At 44.1% G+C, this 21,741-nt stretch overlaps 2 protein-coding genes and 1 long non-coding RNA gene across 3 annotated transcripts; 1 reads left to right on the plus strand and 2 right to left on the minus strand.

Annotated features, from left to right (window-relative positions):
* Positions 1 to 1,308: 1,308 nt before the first annotated feature.
* On the plus strand, positions 1,309 to 12,307 carry kcnv1 (potassium voltage-gated channel modifier subfamily V member 1). The gene is made up of 4 exons (XM_069536626.1): positions 1,309 to 2,839; positions 5,898 to 6,218; positions 7,471 to 8,138; positions 9,895 to 12,307. Exons 2-4 carry the CDS (start codon positions 5,914 to 5,916, stop codon positions 10,419 to 10,421), a joined length of 1,500 nt encoding a protein of 499 aa, XP_069392727.1. The 5' UTR covers positions 1,309 to 2,839; positions 5,898 to 5,913; the 3' UTR covers positions 10,422 to 12,307.
* Positions 8,157 to 14,958, minus strand: LOC138413461 (uncharacterized). Its single transcript, XR_011245802.1, has 4 exons — positions 12,504 to 14,958; positions 12,203 to 12,304; positions 10,729 to 10,824; positions 8,157 to 8,451 (listed from the first exon to the last, which is right to left on the minus strand). It is a non-coding gene; the product is annotated as an uncharacterized lncRNA (long non-coding RNA).
* A 2,914-nt stretch (positions 14,959 to 17,872) lies between these two features.
* gbp (glycogen synthase kinase binding protein) lies at positions 17,873 to 20,653 on the minus strand. The gene has a single exon (XM_020078083.2). The coding sequence runs from the start codon at positions 19,504 to 19,506 to the stop codon at positions 18,781 to 18,783; it is 726 nt and encodes a 241-aa protein (XP_019933642.2). The 5' UTR covers positions 19,507 to 20,653; the 3' UTR covers positions 17,873 to 18,780.
* Between the last annotated feature and the right edge of the window lie 1,088 nt (positions 20,654 to 21,741).

A 21,741-nucleotide genomic window follows, 5' to 3' on the forward strand; every position in this document is an offset into this window, starting at 1 on the left:
GGTCCTCACAGATGTGACAGCAGCAGATGAACACACCAGAGAAAAGAAACATGAGAAACGAGAATAGAATCAAATAATAGAAAATGTAATAATAACCTTTCACTGTCGTGGTTTGTATAAAGCTTCGATCAGTAAAGTGGCACAGGATGATTGCACGAGCAAGAAGAAAAAACATTTGTACATAAACACAAGTTGGTTATTTTCTGTTAGTAATAGTGCAAATAGTAAAAGTAGAGTACATGACCAGTGCAGTATTTTATTTCCTGATGTTGTAGTCGGTCGTCAGTGGGAATGAAAGAGCGGCTCAGGGCCTCCACAGTGTCGGGATTCTTTTCTTTCCTGTTTCTCTTCAGTAGTTCAGTAGAACATGATGTTTATTCCTAACAAATAGTCTAATTGAATATTTAGCTTTTCGTCTTTTAAATCCCCTCTTTCTTCATTATATTTTTTTACTCCATCAATACATGAGTGACCAATGTTTGCAGTGTTGGGTGTTTGCCTATTTTATAAAGTTTAATCCTGTTTGACTCATACTCTGAGACTTTCTCTCCTCTGCTCCTCTCACCTACATTCTCACTCCCTTCCACCCCCATGTTAGCAGGAACCCATAGAACGGAGATATTCAACCCTCTCTGATATAAATATACATATATTTAATTATTGCATATATAATAATAAAAAAATACAGTTTACATCCTCGGTAAATCATCCCTCAAAAATGTTTCTCTACTACTAATATTTTAATTCTAGTGAAAGGTATTTCATTTTCAAATTCTCTTGTCGACCTCATTCTGACTCTGCTGCTGTAACAACTGTAACCGACCAAAGAAGATGATCTGATCTGATGTGATTATAGACGTGTTAGTTACTCTGGTGTGACTGTGACAGAGTCTCTCAAACATTCTGCTTGTTAGTGTTTCACATTTCAAAACTGGAACATGGTTCCAGGAAGCAGCTTTTCAAGACGTTTTCATTTATTCTATTAATTTCATTTTACAGCATCTATTCATTCATCATTTGTGGAGTTCATGTTGACATGTCATTCTGTAAAACACGAGGGAGACACGAAGCTTTCAGATTTGAATCTCCACCTGGACGACGTCCTGTCCGCTCTTTCTGTGTCTCATGTCTCAATCAGACTGGTTCCAGCTCCACAGGCCTGAGCAGCCGCAGGCTCCTTATTCAGACACGTCTGGATAATGAGACGTGGGGGCAGCAGCAGCAGCAGCAGCAGCAGCAGCAGCAGCAGCAGCACCAGCAGCAGCGTCCAGCTGACAGGATGGTGCAGCTGTAATTGTCCCTGGAGAAAAGCATCATGTGGTCAGCCGCCTAAAAAAAGATTCAAACTTCTCCACCTCTCAGACACAGCAGGGAAAAAACAGTGGTTCATTCTGGATTCAGTTAAATATAATTATCTAGATTTTATTTGAAGCATTATCAATACATTGAATTCTACATTCATGGAGAACCTTCTTTAAAACACTATTGATTTTTAGTTTCCAATCTTTCTCGTTGATATGAAGGAACACCGGACTAACACGTGTTTAACCTGTGGAGGTGATTTGCTGCAACATGAGCTGTTTACATGTTGTTTGTTATTTCAATATGGAGGAAATATGGAACACTATTTACAATCATGTATAAAATCCTTTCTATCGTTTCATTTCTTAACATCTATCGTACTCTATCACGTTTCATCTAAAATCGTATCTAACATTGTACCAGATATTCTGACTTTGGTTGAAACATTAATTTGCCCTGGACAGTTGAAATAACATTTGATATATTTGTAAGTGTTCAAATAAAATGTCTTCTGGAACATGAACATTAATCAGAGCAGAAGTGTTGACATATAAAAGGGTTCACAGGGGACACATGGTGGCGCTGTGGCATCAGGGATGTGGAGAAGTGGAGCATCTTTTTAATTCCAGTAAAGTTTGGTTCAGAAAACCATGTTGTTGCCTGGCAGCAGGTTTTTAAAGCGTATGGAGGGTGATTATTGCCACAAGCACAGTGAGAACGAGCTGCAGACGACCTGAGCTGTTGCTCTCACTAAAACGCTCTGATTCAGATTATTCAGAGTTCAGAACTGTCAGTGTAATCAATAAAGTTTTGTTCAATTAGAATTCGTTAAAATGTCGATACATCACGTGAAAAACCAGAAACAGAAATAATTTTATCCCTCTAACAATTGTGTTATGTTCTAACATCTAATAACATCTAATGACTTCCTCAAAGTGAAGCCACAGTGTCTTGATCGCCCCCTGGTGTCATAAACCTCCTCCTCCATGTTAGCAGATGGGACATGGACCAATTAAACTAATCAAAGTAGACGTTAAATAAAAGTTTGTCAAAGATGTTTCTGTCGTTTCAGCTCGTTCTTGTCTCTCTGATGTTTCAGTTTGGTTTAATCAGTTGTTTCATGATGTAAAAACTGTCTCAGCTGTCAATCAATCAATGTCAATCAATGTTTGACGTGATTGGTCAAGTTTGGGACAATCAGATATTTTGGCTTCATTTTTGTACGATGGGCCGAACTGGAGAAGTGTCGTCCATCTTATTATCGTCTGCTGTAGCAACCCGCAAATAGAGCGTCCTCCTTTTTGTGACATTATTCGCCCTCCATACTTTCCTCCACAATATTGTAACCCCCCCCCCCCACCTGAATCACAGAGCAGAGAAGTGATGCTTCAGGAGCTGCTGCCTCCTCCAGACTCCGCTGGTGAAAGGAGACACATCAAACTTTACTCAAACTGTCGTCATTTAGTAAAAACACAGGAGGAAGAGGCTTTGTTTGGATTTCACTTGAGAAAAAGATGCTGAAGATTCTCTAGACCAGGTAAGATCCATCCGTCTACATCAACATGTCTGTCTTTCACCTGATTGTTGACTTATTCATCGAATTTCAGGTGGTTGTAACTGATTCAGTCAAATAATAATGTTTATTTATTATTTATTTAGTTATTTTGCTCTGAGACATTTTATAAAAATAGAAATCCTTTAAAAAAACAAAACAATCCTGCAAAATAAACCACGAGTGAATTTCTCTGTGGATGTTGACTTGAGAAATAATGACTGTCCTGAATCTGTCGGGAATAATTCTTCATGCATTGGTACATTTTTTGATTCTGTCATTTTCTCTTCCATAACAAACGAGTGGAAAGAAAACAGAGAAAATACATATTCAGTTTTTTGTTCAGTTTCATTTTGATGATTTTCAATCACAGGCTGTTTTCTCCAAATGATTTAATTTTTTAAACTGTTTTATTGTTCAGAAACATGAAGATGATTTATTTTAGATTAAAATGCTTTGAAATCCTCCTGGAAATTAATTCATCTCAGAGGTTTATGTTTCCAAGCCAGACTTTGTGTTTTCTCTTGTTTAATGTCGACGTGCTCTCCGTCTCATCACGCAGCTGAAGACGCGGCTGCACTGTCGGAACATAAATTAGATCAAATATCATGTACATGAAGTGAGAACATACATGTCCTCCAGCTATGACCTTTCATCTGACCTCACACATGATGTTTACATGTTACTGCCTCTGGTTTGAATTTACTGAAAACTAAATAACATTTATCTTTAAAATAAGAAAAATGTGTGATTCTCCTCAACAAGAAGTTAATCTGAATTATTACAGTTTTGAATGTTTTTGAAAACCCTTTGAACGTCTTGTTTAGTTACAGTAAAATCACATTTGTGTCTAAATGCAACTTAAAGAATCGGAGCATGTTTGTTAAATCTGAAACCTTAAGTCTTTGTTACAGAACCACGCTGACTTGTTTCTTCATCAGAGGCAGTTTCAGATTCAGCGAAACAACAATTGAAGAACTCTGAAAACTAAAAGTCTTTTTATTGCTGTTTTGGGTCATCGATGTTTTAAATGCGTCTCGTACACAGGTTGTTTGGAGATACCGATAAACATTTTCTTATAATTTGAACCTGGTTATATTTACAACGTTAACATTTGTCTCAGAGTCGACACGGAGATCTGTTCTCTGACATTTTTATCCACACTCATATGAGGTCACTGTGACCTTTGACCACTGAAATCGAATCAGTCCAAACGAAGATTGGACAAAATGTGAAGAAATTCCCTTCGAGACAGACTTGAGATGTCATGTATCACGAGGACACGTTTATGTTTGTGAGGCCACTGTGACCTTTGACCCTTGACCCTTGACCACCCAATTCTGATCAGTTAATCTGTGAGTCTCAGTGAATATTTGTACCAAATCTGAAAAACTTCTCTCAAGGTTTTCTTGAGATATTGTGTTCACAAGAATGAGACATACAGATGCTGGACAACCCAAACACATAATGACACCAGCCACTGGGTGTCACTAGTGAGTTTCCCCGATGTGTGGATCAATAAAGTTCTAACTAATCTAATCTGGTGCGGAGGAATTAAAGGGTAGAAGAAGGGTTTACTTTTCTAAACAACGCTAAATATTTGACGAGCACCGCAGCCATCTGTTGGTGGGAAACGGTACAGCAGGGGTCGGCGGCTCCCTCAGAGTCCTACAATGTGATTTTTAATCTGGTAAAAAACTAATTTGAGGAACATTTAAAACCAAATCTGTCTCTGCTCAAATGGCCTCATGTAATATTCAGAGTGTGAGAGTGAGATCACAGCTGGCAAAAGGGAAAGAAAGATCACAGCAATAGTAGCTTTAGATCTATTAATTAGATAAACCAGCTAAAATATTTAAATAAGGCAGAACCCAGAGATCTGCCACAAGTAGGACAGGGACTGACGCTTCGTCTCTTTTAGTTCTACATGTCTGCTTCTGTGTGTCTCTCAGCTTTCTTCTTCATTGTCCACTCTCCTGTGAATCCGTCTTTGTTCCCTTTGATTGATTCTGGCTGTGCTGTAATAACTGAGGTAACGTGAGGATGTCTCTGTCCCTTCTGACATCAGCAGGTTCCACGAGTCCATAAAACAGACAACGCTTCCTCCCAGATCAGTTTTCACTCGGTTTATGTTTCAAATGGTCCCGTTTGTTGGATGAGAGAATCCCAGAGTTATAGACACAGCAGACAACGCTCTGGACTGCAGCCAATCAGAGCCCGCTGTCCTTTTCAACCTGAGTGAGATGGGTAAAGCTTCTGGGACTGACTGATAGCACCAATAAGAAATGCTTCTGTCTGTCCTCAGGGTTTTCTGACAGGAAATGAAGCTTGGAGCATTGAATCACATGATGGTGACATTCTCCCTGTAACATGCTCGTATTCATTTTCCTCCGTTAATCTGGGTTTGCATGGATGAGGCTGCAGGTTGAGCAACACCTGCTCCTCCTGGAGGATCTCCTCATGTCGCCAAATCAGATGTGATGTATAATCCCTTCAAACGGGTCTAGCTCCACCCGAGTTCCCCAGGAGGGGGGTAGCGTTCAAATCTGGAGGGAGGAGCTGAACAAGTAACAGCAGGCAGCAGTTTTCACTGTGCACTACCTGCTCAGCATTGAGCAACAGACAGACACAGTCAGAAACATGAGGTGCATTTCAATCCAGCTGTTTTTATGTGCAAACATGGATGGTAAAAAGTTTACGTCTCAAAAAGTTTAGATGGGAAGTTTGTGTATCGACAGAAATTATGATGTAAAGAACGAATGTTGAGTTCTCCGTCACCAAGCTTTTCATCACGTTACTAAATTCACTTCCTTTACAGAGGTGTAATGGCATCTGACTGGAGGATCAGCGCCACCTACTGCTCATCTCGATGAGCCATCACTCAATGTTTGCATAATGTCAGTGGATTATCATCTTGTTAGGTTGGGGAGTACGAAACGTAACAGGAACATGGGCCAACAAAGAAGTGATAAAGTTTAATTTGCTTCCTTTTGAAATGAACGGCTCCGTTATTGACGTCTCTCATCCTTTAACCGTCCAACAGCTCCCCTCCCTCCACCATGAGCCTCCCTTCAAGTTCGGTGGCGGTGGCAGAGCTCTTCGGCGACTGCACCTCCCCAGTGTCTCTGGACTCCAGCGTTTTCTTCAGCGAGACAACGGTGTCCTGCGTCAGAGACGTCGACTTCTTCATCATCAACGTTGGAGGGAGTCGCTACATCCTGTCCCAGGAGCTGCTGGCATCCCACCCGGAGACCCGGCTGGGGAAATTGGCCTGCAGCAGCCGCGACTCGGCTCTGGAGCTCTGCGATGACGCGGACCTCCTGGAGAACGAGTTCTTCTTTGACCGAAATTCACAGACCTTCCAGTAGGTGGCACCTCCCTCTCCTCACTTTTCCATGGACAATGTCCAGTTGCAACAATCAAAGATGAGAAATTATTTTCTACCCAAAATGTGTTCTAACCCTGATCTGAGAATAGCATGTGTTCACTTTAAGTTCCATAGTTTTAAAATAATGGTTCACAAACCAAAGCTGCTCACAAACAAAGGTGCAACAATTTACAAACAAAATGCAGGAACAACCACAAAGATCCAGCTTTTGTCTTCAGTGTGAACGAGTCCTCTGAACAGAAGACACAAACACTGTGAACGCCTTCACCTGCTCACCACACTGCTGTTAAAACAGAAACACTCTGGCTATGCTAACAATGCTAACTAGCCGCTATCCTCTGTGCAGGCCTGCTGAGAGTGTGAATGCTTGTCCACTGAAATTAGTTATTAAAACATTTACAAAGCGTTGCACACAGAGCCTCAGACATTTACCTGAGCATCAACCTGAGACACAACTGATCGTTTTATTTTCATGTTCCACAAATGTACAAACTTTGATGGAAGAATAATAATCGATATTCATTAAAGTTGTTAACGTCACATCCAGTGTGCACAGAAAACAAACCCCGTCATGAAAGAACGGAACATAAATAACATCATTTATTCATCTTAATGTAGGTCAGGGAGTTTGTGGTTTGTCTGATGCCTGAGCTGCAGGTCGAACCTGTGAGCTCTCCTGATGTTTCCTGTGTGTTTCTGCCTCGAGGCAAAGCAACACCTGATGTTCACAGATGCTGTCAGCTGTTCACCAACGTGTCCACATGAAACTTCAAGTGCTCTGATCACACTGTGATCGTGTTCCAAAATGAAAACTAGGTACGATTACTGATCCAGGTGGAGAATGTTAATGTTGATGTTAGGGAGCTTTGCTAACTCAGAGTCGTGGTGTTTCCTGAATCAGTTCTGAGAATGAACTGGAAAGAAAAAACAGTTTGTAGTGTTTTGATGGACAGGCTGAAGATTTCAGTTGACCTTTAACTTGCTGGGACGACTTTGTTTCAGAACTGTACTGAATGTGATTGCACCTGATGGAGATCAGATCACAGACTCAAAGACTAACTCCAGATTTATTCATTTTCTTGTTCTCCCCCATAAAGGATGAAAAGATTCAGTTGTCCTGATTGAGATAAATGATTTCGAGTCGTACAGCAAAGCAAAGAAAGCACAGTAACTGTATCATTTCTCTCTCCTGTCTTCTGTTACTCGTCCTCTGTAATTCTGCTAACAGGTACGTGATGAACTTCTACAGGACAGGTCACCTGCACGTCAGGGAGGAGCTGTGTGAGGTCTCCTTCCTGCAGGAGATTGAGTACTGGGGCATCGACGAAGTTAGGATCAACCCTTGCTGTCGCGAGCGTTACTATCGCCGCAAGGAGCAGAAGGAGACCCTCGATGTTCAGGGAGAGTTTGAGGCTGACGATGACGAGGAGGATTTTATGGGCGCTGTGTGCCCTGCTCTCCGCAGGCACCTTTGGGACCTTCTGGAGAAACCTGACTCATCACGAGCAGCTCGCACCTTCAGCTCACTGTCGATTTTCTTCGTGGGGCTGTCACTGATCAACATGGTGCTCATCTCGCTGGACTTAGGGGAGGACGTTGGAGAGAGTGACGTTGGAGTTAGCGCACCGTTACTGTTTGATGCCGTGGAGTACGTGTGCGTGGTGTGGTTCACGGGTGAGCTGGCACTTCGATTTCTCTGTGTGAGGGATAAGTGTCGGTTCAGCCAGAACATCCTCAATGTGATCGACCTGCTGGCCATCCTGCCTTTCTATGTGACGCTGGCGGTGGAGAGCCTCCATGGAGGAACCACCGAGCTGGAGAACATGGGCCGTGTGGTGCAGGTCCTCCGACTCCTCCGGTCCCTCCGCATGCTGAAGCTGGGACGACACTCGACAGGTAAACAAGGATCCCTCATTTAGCTATGCTGTTTATTCCCTGGGGGGGTCGGGGTGGAGCCAGCGGGCTTTTGGCAAGAGGTGGAGAACACGTCAGGCATGTCGGCCGTCTACCACACGTCTGACACACAGAGACACACAAACATTCACACAAGTGTCTCTAGTCTGTTGGAGAGAGCCACGATCACCCATCATGCTGCTCCACACTGAAGGGCTCCGGCCGGCAGGTCTCAAACCCACAACTCGTTGCAGTGAAGCTAAAGTTTTAACTCACAACTCTTCATTGTACGATCATGACCTTGAATCTCACACACCTGCAAAGGAAACACCAGTTTTAATAATAATGACTTTTCATGGAGACCTTGTTGTATTTCATCTCAATAGAAAGACTTTGAACTCATATAACACTGAGAGGCATCTCGTTCCCATTCACATTCTCATTTCTTTTGGTATTTTAAAACTAATGAGTGAAACAGACTCAAACATGAAAACAACAACAACCCGTGGATAACTGTCGGAGCCGCTGCACCTGAAACGTGTTCACGCAGAGAAGAACGTTCAGATAAAAAGTCTGAAGTGATGTCGGGACCTGTGGAGCAGACGGCCTCGTCTGGATTAATCTGCTAACGGCTCTGTGACGTGTTTTCCACTCTCTTTCCCTCCACACATGTCCGCAGCCCGTCGGGGGGGTTTCAACTACAAGATGTGAAAGAAAAAATGGAAATTCTTCTCGAGAAGCTGCAGCTGTGAGATTATAGCCGGAGGTTTTCTAAGGACAACTCAGAAAAGAGAAAAAATATTGATTCGTATTTTGGTAAATTCCTTGAGGAGCCGGAGGGAGGAGAGAGAGAGAGTGAGATTATTCTGAGTGTGTCACACTGGGATGGATGAACACTTTGATCTGGGTGATTTTAGGAAGGATGATAATCCCTGGACTCAACTCATGAATAATAGAAGCGAAAATGGAGAGAGTGGTGATGGAGGGGTGAGTGAAAGAGGAGAGGAACAGATGCAGCAAAGAAAAAGTGAGAGAGAAAAGAAGGATAAAAATATGAAAAGTGTTTGTTCATAGAAACGTTGTCGGGTTCAGTCATGAGGTCGTTTTAGACGTCAACACGAGGAATTTGTTTTTAAAGGTGCAACGTGTACTTTTCTGCCACTAGGGGGCGTCTCATTCATGACAATTTTTGTGTTTAAGCAGTGTGGGATGATGGGAGTTGTAGTCTTCTCCTGGTTTGGATTCCTTCAGTGTTGATGTTTATTTAGTCGAGCTGCTGAAAAAACCTGGCTGCCTCCGTAGAGAGGACCCCCTTAATGTAAATATAAAGTATTAAGATATAAAGTATTTAAATATAAAGTATTAGAAAATATAAAAGACCTTTTCTAGGCTAAAGAAAACAACAATTTGTACAGTTTAATATAAAACTTAGATCAATGCTATTTGATTTGCTCTGATTCGGTTCTTTGACTCTTTCCAGACGTGTCGAAGCGTCGTTTGTTCTTCAGCTGCAGTAAACTCTGCTTCTTCAACACTTCACAAACCTCGTGTCAGATCCTCTTTGAATTCGTCTCTGTCTCTCACGGGAGACTCAAGAGATGACAAGTCATTCTGGGGTGTGAACGTCGGCTCGTATGTGTATTTATACATTTCCTCTTTCTGCCTCTCGTTATTTCCTCCTCGCCGAGAGGCTTCAGTCGTTTGAAGGAAACCAGGACGATCACAAACTGTTTCTGATGTTTCTTCCTCCTCTGTTCAGGCTTGAAGTCTCTGGGTATGACCATCGCTCAGTGCTACGAGGAAGTCGGCCTCCTGCTCCTCTTCCTCGGAGTCGGCATCTCCATCTTTGCCATGGTGGTCTTCGCTCTAGAGCACGACTTTCCTGGCACGACCTTCACCAGCGTACCAGCCGCTTGGTGGTGGGCGACCACGTCCATGACCACGGTCGGCTACGGGGACATCCGGCCCGACACGGTCGTGGGGAAGGTGCTGGCCTTCCTCTGCATCCTGTCCGGGATCCTCATCCTGGCGCTGCCCATCGCCATCATCAACGACCGCTTCTCTGCCTGCTACTTCACTCTGAAGATGAAGGAGGCGGCGATGCGGCATGGCGAAATGCTCAAGAGGCTGGCTCGGGGCTCAATGGGGGAGACAGGGGAGGGAGGAGTCAGGGGAGGCGTGAACTTAAGGGATGCTTACGCCAGGAGCGTCATGGAGATGTTGAGGCTGCAGGGGCGCGAGCGAGCGAGCACCCGCAGCAGCGGAGGAGAGGAACTGTGGTGGTAGAACCAGGAGGCGAGACCTGGTGGTTGATGTTTCCCATAATGCACTGCTTCATCATTCTTCAGGAAACTCAAAAATGTTGCTTCAGTGGAAAGTTGTTTTTTCCTCCACATGCAACGTGATCTCTGTGCACCACCTTAAAAACCCAGACGTGCATCAGTAGGTTTCATGCAGGCCGGTGAAAAGCCCGCGGGCTGTTTTTTTTTTGGTACCTCACCGTCATCACTCTGAGAATCAGTCATGCAGTAAATTCTCCTGTGGGTCAGAGTGGTCTTTTCAAATGTCACGGCAACTGAATAAAATCACTGACCTGGGAGCCACAGACGTTCCTCTCTCTCACAGATGTTTGCAGATTAGATTTGACATCAGAGGTTTTTCTCTTTTCTTCCTCCATCACATTTAAAACCTGAGAGAAAAGAACACCAGCAACAAAATGTGTTTCATAGATGTAGATTTGTCTTTTAGGATGTTTCATCGACTGAATCTGTTCTACGCAGAAACATGGCGGCCTACATAGAGAGGACCCGCTCCTGCTGTAAACATAAAGTATTTCAATATAAGATTCTAGGGTAAATGAGTTTCTATACAATAAACAATAGATCCTTTCACCTAAATCTGAAACACTTTAAACATGTTTAAATCAGACACATGATGTTTTTCAATGTTTCTCCTCTGGACTGTTTTGTAGGGTAGTTTTGTGAATGTATAAAAGTTTTGTGAAGTTAAAAAGCAGTATGTGGTAAAGCTCCTCGTTCCTCAAACATCTCCAGATGAAAATCAGGTAAAGTGACATTTCCTTCACGTGCTGGAAGCGACTGACCGATCACAGCAGAGAGCATGGAAACACTAAGTTCGTTACACTAATTAAAATGATCATACGAGCAGAATGTGTCACCACCTCTGTGACCTCATGTTCCTCCAGAGCCGACGGGTCGAATCTCTGCAGCTTCAATCTGAATCGATTCATTTCACTGTTTTAACCATCAGACGCTTCAACTTGTAAAAATATGAACCGATCCAAACTCCTCGGAGCGGTTTGATAACTCGACCTTTTCTCATGTGCACTATTATCCCTGACGCTCTGCTCTGACGGAGCACAGCTCTGATACTGGCAGCGTGTTGTGACCTTTGACCTCACAGGTTCCTCCAATGTTTCCTGTTCAACTGTCCTTGTCTCTCTCTCTCTCGCTCTCTCTCTGTCTCGTTCTCTTTCTCTCTCCATCTGTCTGGGAAAGAACCTCTTTTTATTTCTTCTTAAAAAAGTAAAATGTAAATGTGATGCTCCAGTTAGTTTTTTTCCTGGCTGCGGAGCCGGAGGCATCAAATGGTGAATTCAGGTCAGTGGTGGAGTCAGCGAGGCAGGAAATCATCAGATGTACCTGTGGTGATGGTGCAGATTAAAAGAGAGAGAGAGAGAGAGAGAGGAGGAGTTTCATAGAGACACGAAGCGAACCTGAAAGAAGCTGTTTGGACCAAGACGATTTGAGAGCAAACAGCAGCTGAATCTGCTCAACGCTCTTATTTGTTGTGTTTTTCATTTTCGTGATTTTCACCCAACAATCGTCTCTTCGCTGTGTAAAGTAGATCGACGGAGGTTAACTGGCCACGATGAAGACGAGCCGTCACCTGGTTCAGGTTCTGTTTTTATTCTGACGTCCAACAAACACAGTGTTGAGCTCCACTGATAAATCTCCTGTCCTACTTAACGTCCTTGTTTTCCTCTCCGGCCCGTTGAGGTTCCCCAGAGAACCTGCGTCGTTCCACTCACTTACAGCTCAACCCACCTCTCGTCCGCTCCTCTTGTTTTCCAGAAACACACAAATCAGCAACGACGTGAGTGAAACTCACACAGAGTCACTGGAGACTGAGAATCTGTCTCTGACGACCTGGATGTGATGTTAAATACACGTTTAGAGAGAGACACTGTGATAATGGAAGGTTGTTAATTAAAGCAAAGAACATTATCTCACACACACACACACACACACACACACACACACACACACACACACACAAACTAAATCTTCCACACAAGCGTTTGCGCTCCCTATCAGAAATATAATAAGTATTAATATCCACACACACCTGAAAACATTCACTGGTCATGTGATGTAAACAGGAGGTAGATTGTCTCCTCTGCAGTTGGTTGCTTAGTTACAGAAAATGTTACGAACAAGAAACAGTTAAAAAGTACGAGCAGAGATCTCTGTCCCGGTTCGAAGGCTCGTTCGAATGTATCCTTCCATCTCCAAGGATCTAATGAATCTGTCTCTGTGATGATTCTGTAAATATGTGACGGAGAAAGAAAACAGTTAATGATTCAAATGTTTCTCACACTTCCTCCTCGCCTCGGTCCGCCATGCTCTCTGAAAAAGAGGGCGTGGCTTAGCTGCAGTCACAGGCTTCAGTTTGTTTCCTCTCTGTTGGTGGGTGTGTCAGAGGTGTGTCTAAACTCCGCCTTATTAAAGAGACAGTGACACGATGGATCGTAACGTACAGATGCAGCAGCGGCTGTTTCGTATCAGCTGAAGCTGTTAGGAGACAGGTTTGTGTTTTAGAAGTTACTTAGTAAAATGAGCTTGTCTGAATCTGTCTTAACCTCGAGTGTATTTTATTAAACACATATTTAAACTCATGTCTTCTTCTAGAATATCATGAAACCTTCTTTGACTTTTCTTTCTGTTCATCGTCCTCTGGTCACCGTGTGTCCTCATGTGATGACACGTCTTCTGCCCGCTGGCGTGTCCCGTCTCCGTCCTCTCAGCTGCGACTGCACTCCGTCCGCTCTGCTTCTAAAACCAGCTTGATGAATTAATTCAGCTCCAGTGAAGCAACGAGGAATCTACCATGGAGGGGGAGGGGTTCACGACCTTTGCTGCCACCAGGGGGCGATTGGGATGATTTGACCAAAACACAAATGTTGAATTTATTCAAACGTTTCCGTATTTTCTCCTGTTTGTTGTCGCTCCATCAGTCTGCTGTGTTAAACACATCTGCAGCTTTCAGAGAGGAAACATTTTATTCACACGTCGGCTGCTCAGAAATAACGACCACACCGGAGGGAGCAACACAACGCTCAGATGTTTCCCAGGAATTCCCCGGCCGGGACGTCTCATTAGCCCAGTTCTGTTCCGACAGAAGGTGTCGGAGCTCGATGAGTTCGTTCCAAGGACGGAGCTGCAGGATTTCCCAGCTGTGACGGGAGGTGAGAGGAGGAGAAATGAGGCCACGCTCACTTTCTTCTCCTCCTCAGGGCTGATCTCCGTCTGAAGTGGGTCAGCGTCTCCTGAATCAGTTAAAATGCTCATTTGATCCTTTTGCTTGATATCATCACATCATTTCTTAATGAAAGACTTTTCTGGTTCCATCCACCATTCCCTGTTGTTCCTCTATTTTCCACAGTAGGTAGTGATTTTTCTTGTGAGACCGTGATTAGTGGTTTTGACCTGGTGGTGGTGCTAGAGAGTCACAGTTTACCCTCTGAGTACCATGAAAATAAATATCTGGCCCCGATGGGCCCCACCACCACTGCCCCAGAAACTCTTTAGTGGGGCCCTGCTGATGTGCGCTATAGCTACTGCTAGCATCTACTCATAACTGACACATTTGAGGGAACATCTGTCCATCGACATCCTAGTTAGCATGTAGAGGAGTTAGCATGCAGAGAAGTTAGCATGTAGAGAGGTTAGCATGTAGAGAAGTTAGCCCGTAGAGAGGTTAGCATGTAGAGAAGTTAGCACGTAGAGAGGTTAGCATGTAGAGAAGTTAGCACGTAGAGAGGTTAGCATGTAGAGAAGTTAGCACGTAGAGAAGTTAGCATGTAGAGAGGTTAGCACGTAGAGAAGTTAGCACGTAGAGAGGTTAGCACGTAGAGAGGTTAGCACGTAGAGAAGTTAGCACGTAGAGAAGTTAGCAGGTAGAGAAGTTAGCACGTAGAGAAGTTAGCACGTAGAGAGGTTAGCACGTAGAGAAGTTAGCACGTAGAGAAGTTAGCACGTAGAGAGGTTAGCACGTAGAGAAGTTAGCATGTAGAGAGGTTGGCACGTAGAGAGGTTAGCACGTAGAGAAGTTAGCAGGTAGAGAAGTTAGCACATAGAGAAGTTAGCACGTAGAGAAGTTAGCACGTAGAGAGGTTAGCACGTAGAGAAGTTAGCACGTAGAGAAGTTAGCACGTAGAGAGGTTAGCACGTAGAGAAGTTAGCACGTATAGAGGTTAGCACGTAGAGAGGTTAGCACGTAGAGAAGTTGGCACGTAGAGAAGTTGGCATGTAGAGGAGTTAGCACGTAGAGAGGTTAGCACGTAGAGAAGTTAGCACATAGAGAAGTTAGCATATAGAGGAGTTAGCACGTAGAGAAGTTAGCATGGAGAGATTAAATGTGAGACGTTAAGGGAACATCAGAATAACTGTTAACGTAAGCCAATGATTTACCAGTGAGTTATTTGGGGAACGTTGCTAAACAGCTAGTACAGAGATGCTTGACTAAGGGAACATCTGTAAATTATTAGCGTCTATCAACAGCTTATATGGAAGGTGTTACAGGAACAGTTAGCATCTATGCAAGACGTTTAGGGAACATCAGAAAATAGTTAACGTAAACCAACAATTTACATTTGAGGCATTTGGGGAAAATCTGTGAATTGTAGCATCTACCGAAAGAGTCTGCGTGTGAGGTGTTCAGGGAACCCTGGTAAATGAAGTATCCACGATGTTCCCTGTGTGTGAGGCTTTGAGGTGTCAACGTAACCGCTGCTGCTGGAACACACTCAACTTTAGGTTCAAGATTTTTTCTGTAATGATAATTAATCGGTTTAAACTGAATCTTTTCGGCTTCAACTGGTGAATCCTGTTTTTCCCGCTCAACAGTGAAATCACAAGATGGAGATGATGTTGATGAGACAGCGGCGGCACCAGAGCTTCTCCAGAGCTTCTCCAGAGCTTCTCCAGAGCTTCTCCAGAGCTTCTCCAGACCTCAGGACTCTTTGTTCACTGTGTCAGTCTGACGCTCTGCAGACAGAGCTGTGAAAGACGCTCATCATCCTGTCCATGCGACACAAGCTGCTGCTGCACGTTACAGTCCAGACACGTTTCATATGATTCACTGACTGCACGTCACAAAACTCTGCAGCGTAAACTCCTGTCCAACAATCCCACAGTCAGGTTTTATATCATCAGATAACTTTGAAACCAAACTGATCAGAAACACTTGAACAAACATCAGAGAGATGAGAACGAGCTGAAATGACAGAAACATCTTTGACAAACTTTTATTTCTCGTCTTTGAGTCTTTAGTTTGGTCCATGTCCCATCTGCTAACATGGAGGAGGAGGGTTTCGGAGCGGGGGCGATGGAGACAGCTTGGCTTCATCTTTGTGGCTCCCTCCATCTTTCTTTACAGTCTACAGCAGGAACACTTGGGTTTAAGGATAATGACGTGTTTACATTTTTTACTTCACATGTTTTTGTTTGTAAAAGTTTGACGAGGAAACTTCGTCACGTGTTGACACATGATTATTGTCTGACAACATCATGATGTCATGGAGCTGCTGGTCTCCTGCTTCCTGCATCAACTCGTTTGTGCTGGAAGAAGTTTCCAGATCAAATGTTCGATGGAGGCCGTCAGAGTCACTTCAGTTTTCAAACACTGGAGTGAAACCACATGATGCTTTTGTCTTTTTATTTCCATCCTCAGTTCAACCAGAGGTCAACAACTCCTCCTGGAGTTTCTCACAGTTCAGAGGAGAATCTCAGATGTGATTCATCACAGTTTCTCTGTAAATGTCTTTGTGTGTTTCACTCCCAGTTTGTGTTCGGACCTGTTTCCACTGTGACACGGCTCAGACCTGGTGTAAATACTCAGTGTGGATGTTTGTGTTTCTGTGTCTGAGTCATGACTAAAACCCATATTTTAATTATTATATCCCCCCCCAGTCTTTTTTCAGCTTCAGTAAATCTCCTCTGCTGCTGCTGACGACATTTTATAATCCAGTGTTTAATGAGATTAACTCGTCCAAAATATTCCCTCATTTGTATTTTAAATTCTGGTCTTGTTTCCTATTGGCAGTGGATGCCACCAAATATTTAAACATTTATTTTATCACTTCACATGAACGTTGTGTTAGTGTTTGACTGTTTTATGATGAGTGAAAGAAGAGTTGACTTCATGAGATTAATTCTGATTTTAAGAATTCTGACTTCATCCATTTTACTAAATTAACAATATATTGTTGTAAAAACCAACTTTAAATATTTAAGTTATTTTATGACAATATAAGAAAAATCATTGACTTGAATAGATGAGTCAAAACCTGATGGTGTCCTGTTGCCCTCTAAAGGACAAACACGGTCATTACACTGCAGTGTGTCAGATGATATGTGTAGTAAGGAAATACTCAATTATATTATTATAATAATATACGCTTAATATTTTTACCCTCACCCGTTACCAGATCAAAAATTGCATCAAAACAAAAATACCTAAAAAATATATTAAAGGCAACAATTTGAACAGATGATAAAAAAATAATAAAGAAGATTCAAATCTAAGTTGATCTACAGGAGTAAATTGAAAAAGTGAAAACTATAGAAAAATAATACTCAAGAAATAACAAACAATTGTACTTGCTGTGTTTTCCTGAAGAACGCTCTTCATATGTTTACATTTGTCCACTGAAATAATACTGATTTAAGTGTACTGCAAACATATATTTATTTTTATTCATTTGAATATGAATGATTTTATCAAGAGATGTTCTTATCTCGTCCTTTAACAGATGTTTAACATTTACACCAGAGAAGAATTCACGGACCTTGAAGAAATGTTTAGAGAACTGATTCAGTGAAGCTGAATGATCTCTACTGACAGACATCCTGACATCACACTGAACATTTTCACCGAATTAGAAAAAGTAGTGAATGCATTAAGTTTTAAATACCTTTGTTTATAAATTGAATGTGAAATATTAAAAAGGTTTGTTAAATTTGTTTTAACAGCAGCTGAGCAAAGAAACTTGTTTTTTTCTTTAACTCAATAATTGTTAGATTTCTGTGGAGTATGATCTTCATCAGGACAGCAGCAGCGTGTGTCAGTGTTTAGTGTCGATCTTTAACCTGATCCAGAACAATGTGATCAGACACACGAGGTCAACCCCCGTCAGCTGCTGTGATGGTCGACACAGTAACCGAGCAGCAACGGCAGAGGGAGCCGCTGTAAACAATGAGTGGGACCTTGACTGACTCTGGCTCCAAACGCCACCTCAGCAAAACATGTTTTTCACCTCTGGTGTCATGCTGCCTGTTGTGATCCGCCAAGAGGGAGGAGGGGAGGAAGGGGGGGTATTTATAGGCTGATAATGAGCATGTGGGCCTCTGCTCCACGTTGTACACACACACACACGACAAATGGTTTCTGGAAAGACCAGAGCTGCAACACACCAAAGAAAATCCCCACAGAGGTTTGGAAAAACAAAAATGTGTTTATTAAGACAACAACAAAAAAAGGCCTGAATACTCAGGAACATTATCAGGAACTTCGTTACGAAGCAGTCGTGGTGATTTTTCTTTACACCGAGAAGAAACAAATAGAAAACTCACAGAACTCCTCACTGGAATTCTGGAAACTGTGAAAGCACCTCCAAAGTTTAGTCATGTGACCATCGACCTTCAACCCCCCCATACACACACAAGCATTACAAACAAATGGTTTCACATCACCCAGGGCCCCCCGTGGGAAAATTGTGGTTTCTGTTCTTCCTCCTGCCCCCCCCCCCTCATCCCTGTGTGTGTGTGTGTGATGTCCATGTCCCCTCAGACACTGAGGAGACATCAGCTCGTTGGTTGGGGTCCTGCTCTGAGGACAAACTGAGACATGAACGAGAGAAAGGAGGGGGGGGGGGGGGTCCTTTCTTTCTTTGAACAGCTTCAGACTGTAAACACCCCCCCCCCCCCCGTGTCAGACTGAACCCACGAGGCAGCTCCGGGATGAAGAGGTAAATAAAAACAACGAGGAAGCTCCCACTTCCTGTGACGCCATCAACCAACGAGCGGAGAAGAAAAACCATTGTTCACAATCACACGACTCCATGTGACGAGGGGCTAGCGTTAGCCTGCTAGCACACACACACACACACTGAAGGTCCGACCCACAATGAAACATTTAACTTAAACGTCACGGCTCATTAGCCGAGTGGCTAGCAGGTCAGCTAGGCTAACTGCTAGCCAACGCATCGTAACAAACATTTCGGACAAACTGATGAAATTAATAAACGAAGCTACCAGTCCTGTGGAGTCACGGTCCAACGGTCCGTGTGTGTCCAGTCTCAGTGCGGCTGCTCGGCCGCCGGACGGTCGGTCCCGTCCCGGCATCAGCACGGCACGTTGTCCGCCACCTGCGGGAAATCTGCACAGTCTGCGGCGGAGAACTGCAGCCGCCTCACGGCCTCTTTTATCAGGTTCCCCGATAGAATTAACTCCTGCAGGAGCCGGTGCGGGTCGTCCTCCTCCGCGCCGACTCTCTTTCTGTTCCACGGTCTGATCTGGTCCCACTCCTGGTCGCCGTTAGACCCGGGGATGTTGTACGGGCTCGCCCTGCTGCTCCCCCGGTGTCCGCGGCTCCGGAGCCGCATGCAGCAGCCGCCGCGTTTCTGCGCCGGAGCCGCGGTGCTGCCGCCGAGGATCGCCGCCGGCTTGGCCCCGCCGCCGCCGCCGCCGGTGAGGCCGTGCAGGCAGGACATGGACACGGACACCGTCTTCTGGTGGCCGCCGCTGTTGTTGTGGAGCTGCAGAGCTTCGCCGATTTTCGTCACCAGCGCGTCCACCTCTTTAGAGTCGACGGTGACCGACTGCTCCAGAAAGATGTAGTTCTCCTTCCGGCAGGGCATCGTGTTCAGACCGGGTGGTGCGATGGTAGAGTGGGCTGGATGTTCCGCGCTGGTTGAAGGTTTGAATCCGCGCTGGTTGAAGGTTTGAATCCGCGCTGGTTGAAGGTTTGAATCCGGGCTGACTGGAGGTTTGAATCCGGGCTGACTGAGCCCCGGGCCGCTGCTCGCTGCCTCCACGCTGCTGCTCCGCTCCCAACAACCACCGCTCATTTGTAAACAATGGATGACGCGACCTGGACTGTACCATGATCCCTGCGAGAGAGGGGGGGGTTTCTGAAACCAAAATAAAGTGCGTGACCACACGAGAGCCCCGCAACAAACAGCCACGCAGACTTATATGAAATAGAAAAAAACTAAAAAGCAATGTTGGAAATTTCAAAACACAAAATACGAACCATAATCCCCATGTGGGTGTTTTTAGGTGTTTTTATTTCCCGCCTCCCCCTGAGCACGCTCCTGCTGTGGACTGTTCCCGCCAAATGGACATTACATAAGAACCAACTGTCTGCTGCAAAACAAACAAAGCGACTCTTTCATTCAAACAGGAACCTCCATCCATTCACACACAGCTGGTTCTACTGCTGGATCCCTCCACACAGGGAGCAGAATGTGTGTGGAACCATCACAGCATGTTGTACCATCAGAACATGTTGTACCATCAGAACGTGTTGTACAATCAGAACATGTTGTATCATCTGAACATGTTGTAGAACCATCAGAACGTGTTGTACAATCAGAACATGTGGAACCTTCAGAACATGTTGTACCATCAGAACGTGTTGTACAATCAGAACATGTTGTATCATCTGAACATGTTGTAGAACCATCAGAACGTGTTGTACAATCAGAACATGTTGTAGAACCATCAGAACATGTTGTAGAACCATCACAGCATGTTGTACCATCAGAACATGTTGTAGAACCATCAGAACGTGTTGTACCATCAGAACATATTGTACAACCATCAGAACGTGTTGTACCATCAGAACATATTGTACAACCATCAGAACGTGTTGTACAATCAGAACATGTGGAACCTTCAGAACATGTTGTACCATCAGAACATGTTGTACCATCAGAACGTGTTGTACAATCAGAACATGTTGTATCATCTGAACATGTTGTAGAACCATCAGAACGTGTTGTACCATCAGAACGTGTTGTACAATCAGAACATATTGTAGAACCATCAAAACATGTTGTATCATCTGAACATGTGGAACCATCAGAACATGTGGAACCATCTGAACGTTTTGTACCATCAGAACGTGTTGTACCATCAGAATGTGTTGTACCCTCAGAACGTGTGGAACCATCAGAACCATAAATTCACACACCAGTAATGAAGCATCTGTGTGATGTAATGACGCCTTTGTTTGAATACTTTTTATTTCCTTCAGACGAGCTCATGTTCAGAACCCTGAGCCAACGATCACACAAACACCAGCTGCTGTTTATCTAAATACAAGGATGTCGTTGAAATAGTGGCTGAGAATATGATGAGTAAACGTGGGGAGCAGCCGCTGGCTTCCTGCCTGTAGACACTGACAATAGCTGTAGAGGGTGTGTTTGTGTGTGTGTGTGAGAGAGAGAGAGAGAGTGTGTGTGTGTGTGTGTGGGGGGGGGGGGGGTTGTGAGAACACCGTGTACATTTCAGTTTCTGAGAAACAGCAGCCCGGCTAAACCTGATGCTCCAGTCAGAGAGACAGAGCCCTCACGACCATAAAAGGAGCTACTACCACTGGCACCATGTGGTATGTGAGCCAATCAGAAGGCCCGGCCGAGGTTTCCTGTGTGTCTCAATGGCAGGAGGAGGAGTCCAGCCACACTGGATCCAATGAGATGATAAAAACTCAAACCAAGATAAGTGTCCTCATGTCTCTGCACACAAAACAGCACATGGCTAAACATGAGGCTGCTCCCAGCTCCACACATGTCTTCTGTTTACTACACCGCACATACGCTGTGATATTTATACACAGCAGCGTGGACAGCTTTGGTTAAAGTAAAGATACTCGAGTCTTAATGAAGCTTCACTTCTCCTCAGTTCACCTGCTCACATGTTCAGAGAATCTTGTTTTTCTGTGAACGTCTGAGCCGTGTCACTTTCCATTAGTTCATTCATTTACTTTTAGTTTCACGTTGTAATTCAGGGACTAAAGAATTTTGTCTGATAAACGTCCTCCTCACCTACGTGGGAGACGTCTACCTATACCTGACTTGGACGTGGGCGTGTTGTCAGTTGGGGGGGGGCATGAATGAAGCTTCATCTGGTTACTATGGTTACATCAAGATGTATCACTAGCAGCATCAGCACCTTCAGGTGCAGTACTCCACAGTACTGCAGTACTCCACAGTACTGCAGTACTCCACACTAGTTCAAACGTACCACATGAACGTCCTCATCGTTCAAACACCATACAGTCGGAGGAGAAGACTGAAGCT

Source organism: Paralichthys olivaceus, chromosome 13 (genome assembly GCF_024713975.1).
Source record: "Paralichthys olivaceus isolate ysfri-2021 chromosome 13, ASM2471397v2, whole genome shotgun sequence".
NCBI classification, from domain to species: domain Eukaryota; kingdom Metazoa; phylum Chordata; class Actinopteri; order Pleuronectiformes; family Paralichthyidae; genus Paralichthys; species Paralichthys olivaceus.

What these genes read in the sequence shown, in the direction of transcription:
- kcnv1 (XM_069536626.1), top strand. Translation starts at nt 5,914, where the DNA reads ATGAGCCTCCCTTCAAGTTCGGTGGCGGTGGCAGAGCTCTTCGGCGAC. An exon ending in CGAAATTCACAGACCTTCCA is followed by an intron (nt 6,219 to 7,470) that starts GTAGGTGGCACC and finishes TTCTGCTAACAG; the next exon opens with GTACGTGATGAACTTCTACA. An exon ending in GCTGGGACGACACTCGACAG is followed by an intron (nt 8,139 to 9,894) that starts GTAAACAAGGAT and finishes TCCTCTGTTCAG; the next exon opens with GCTTGAAGTCTCTGGGTATG.
- gbp (XM_020078083.2), bottom strand. Translation starts at nt 19,506, where the DNA reads ATGAGCGGTGGTTGTTGGGAGCGGAGCAGCAGCGTGGAGGCAGCGAGC.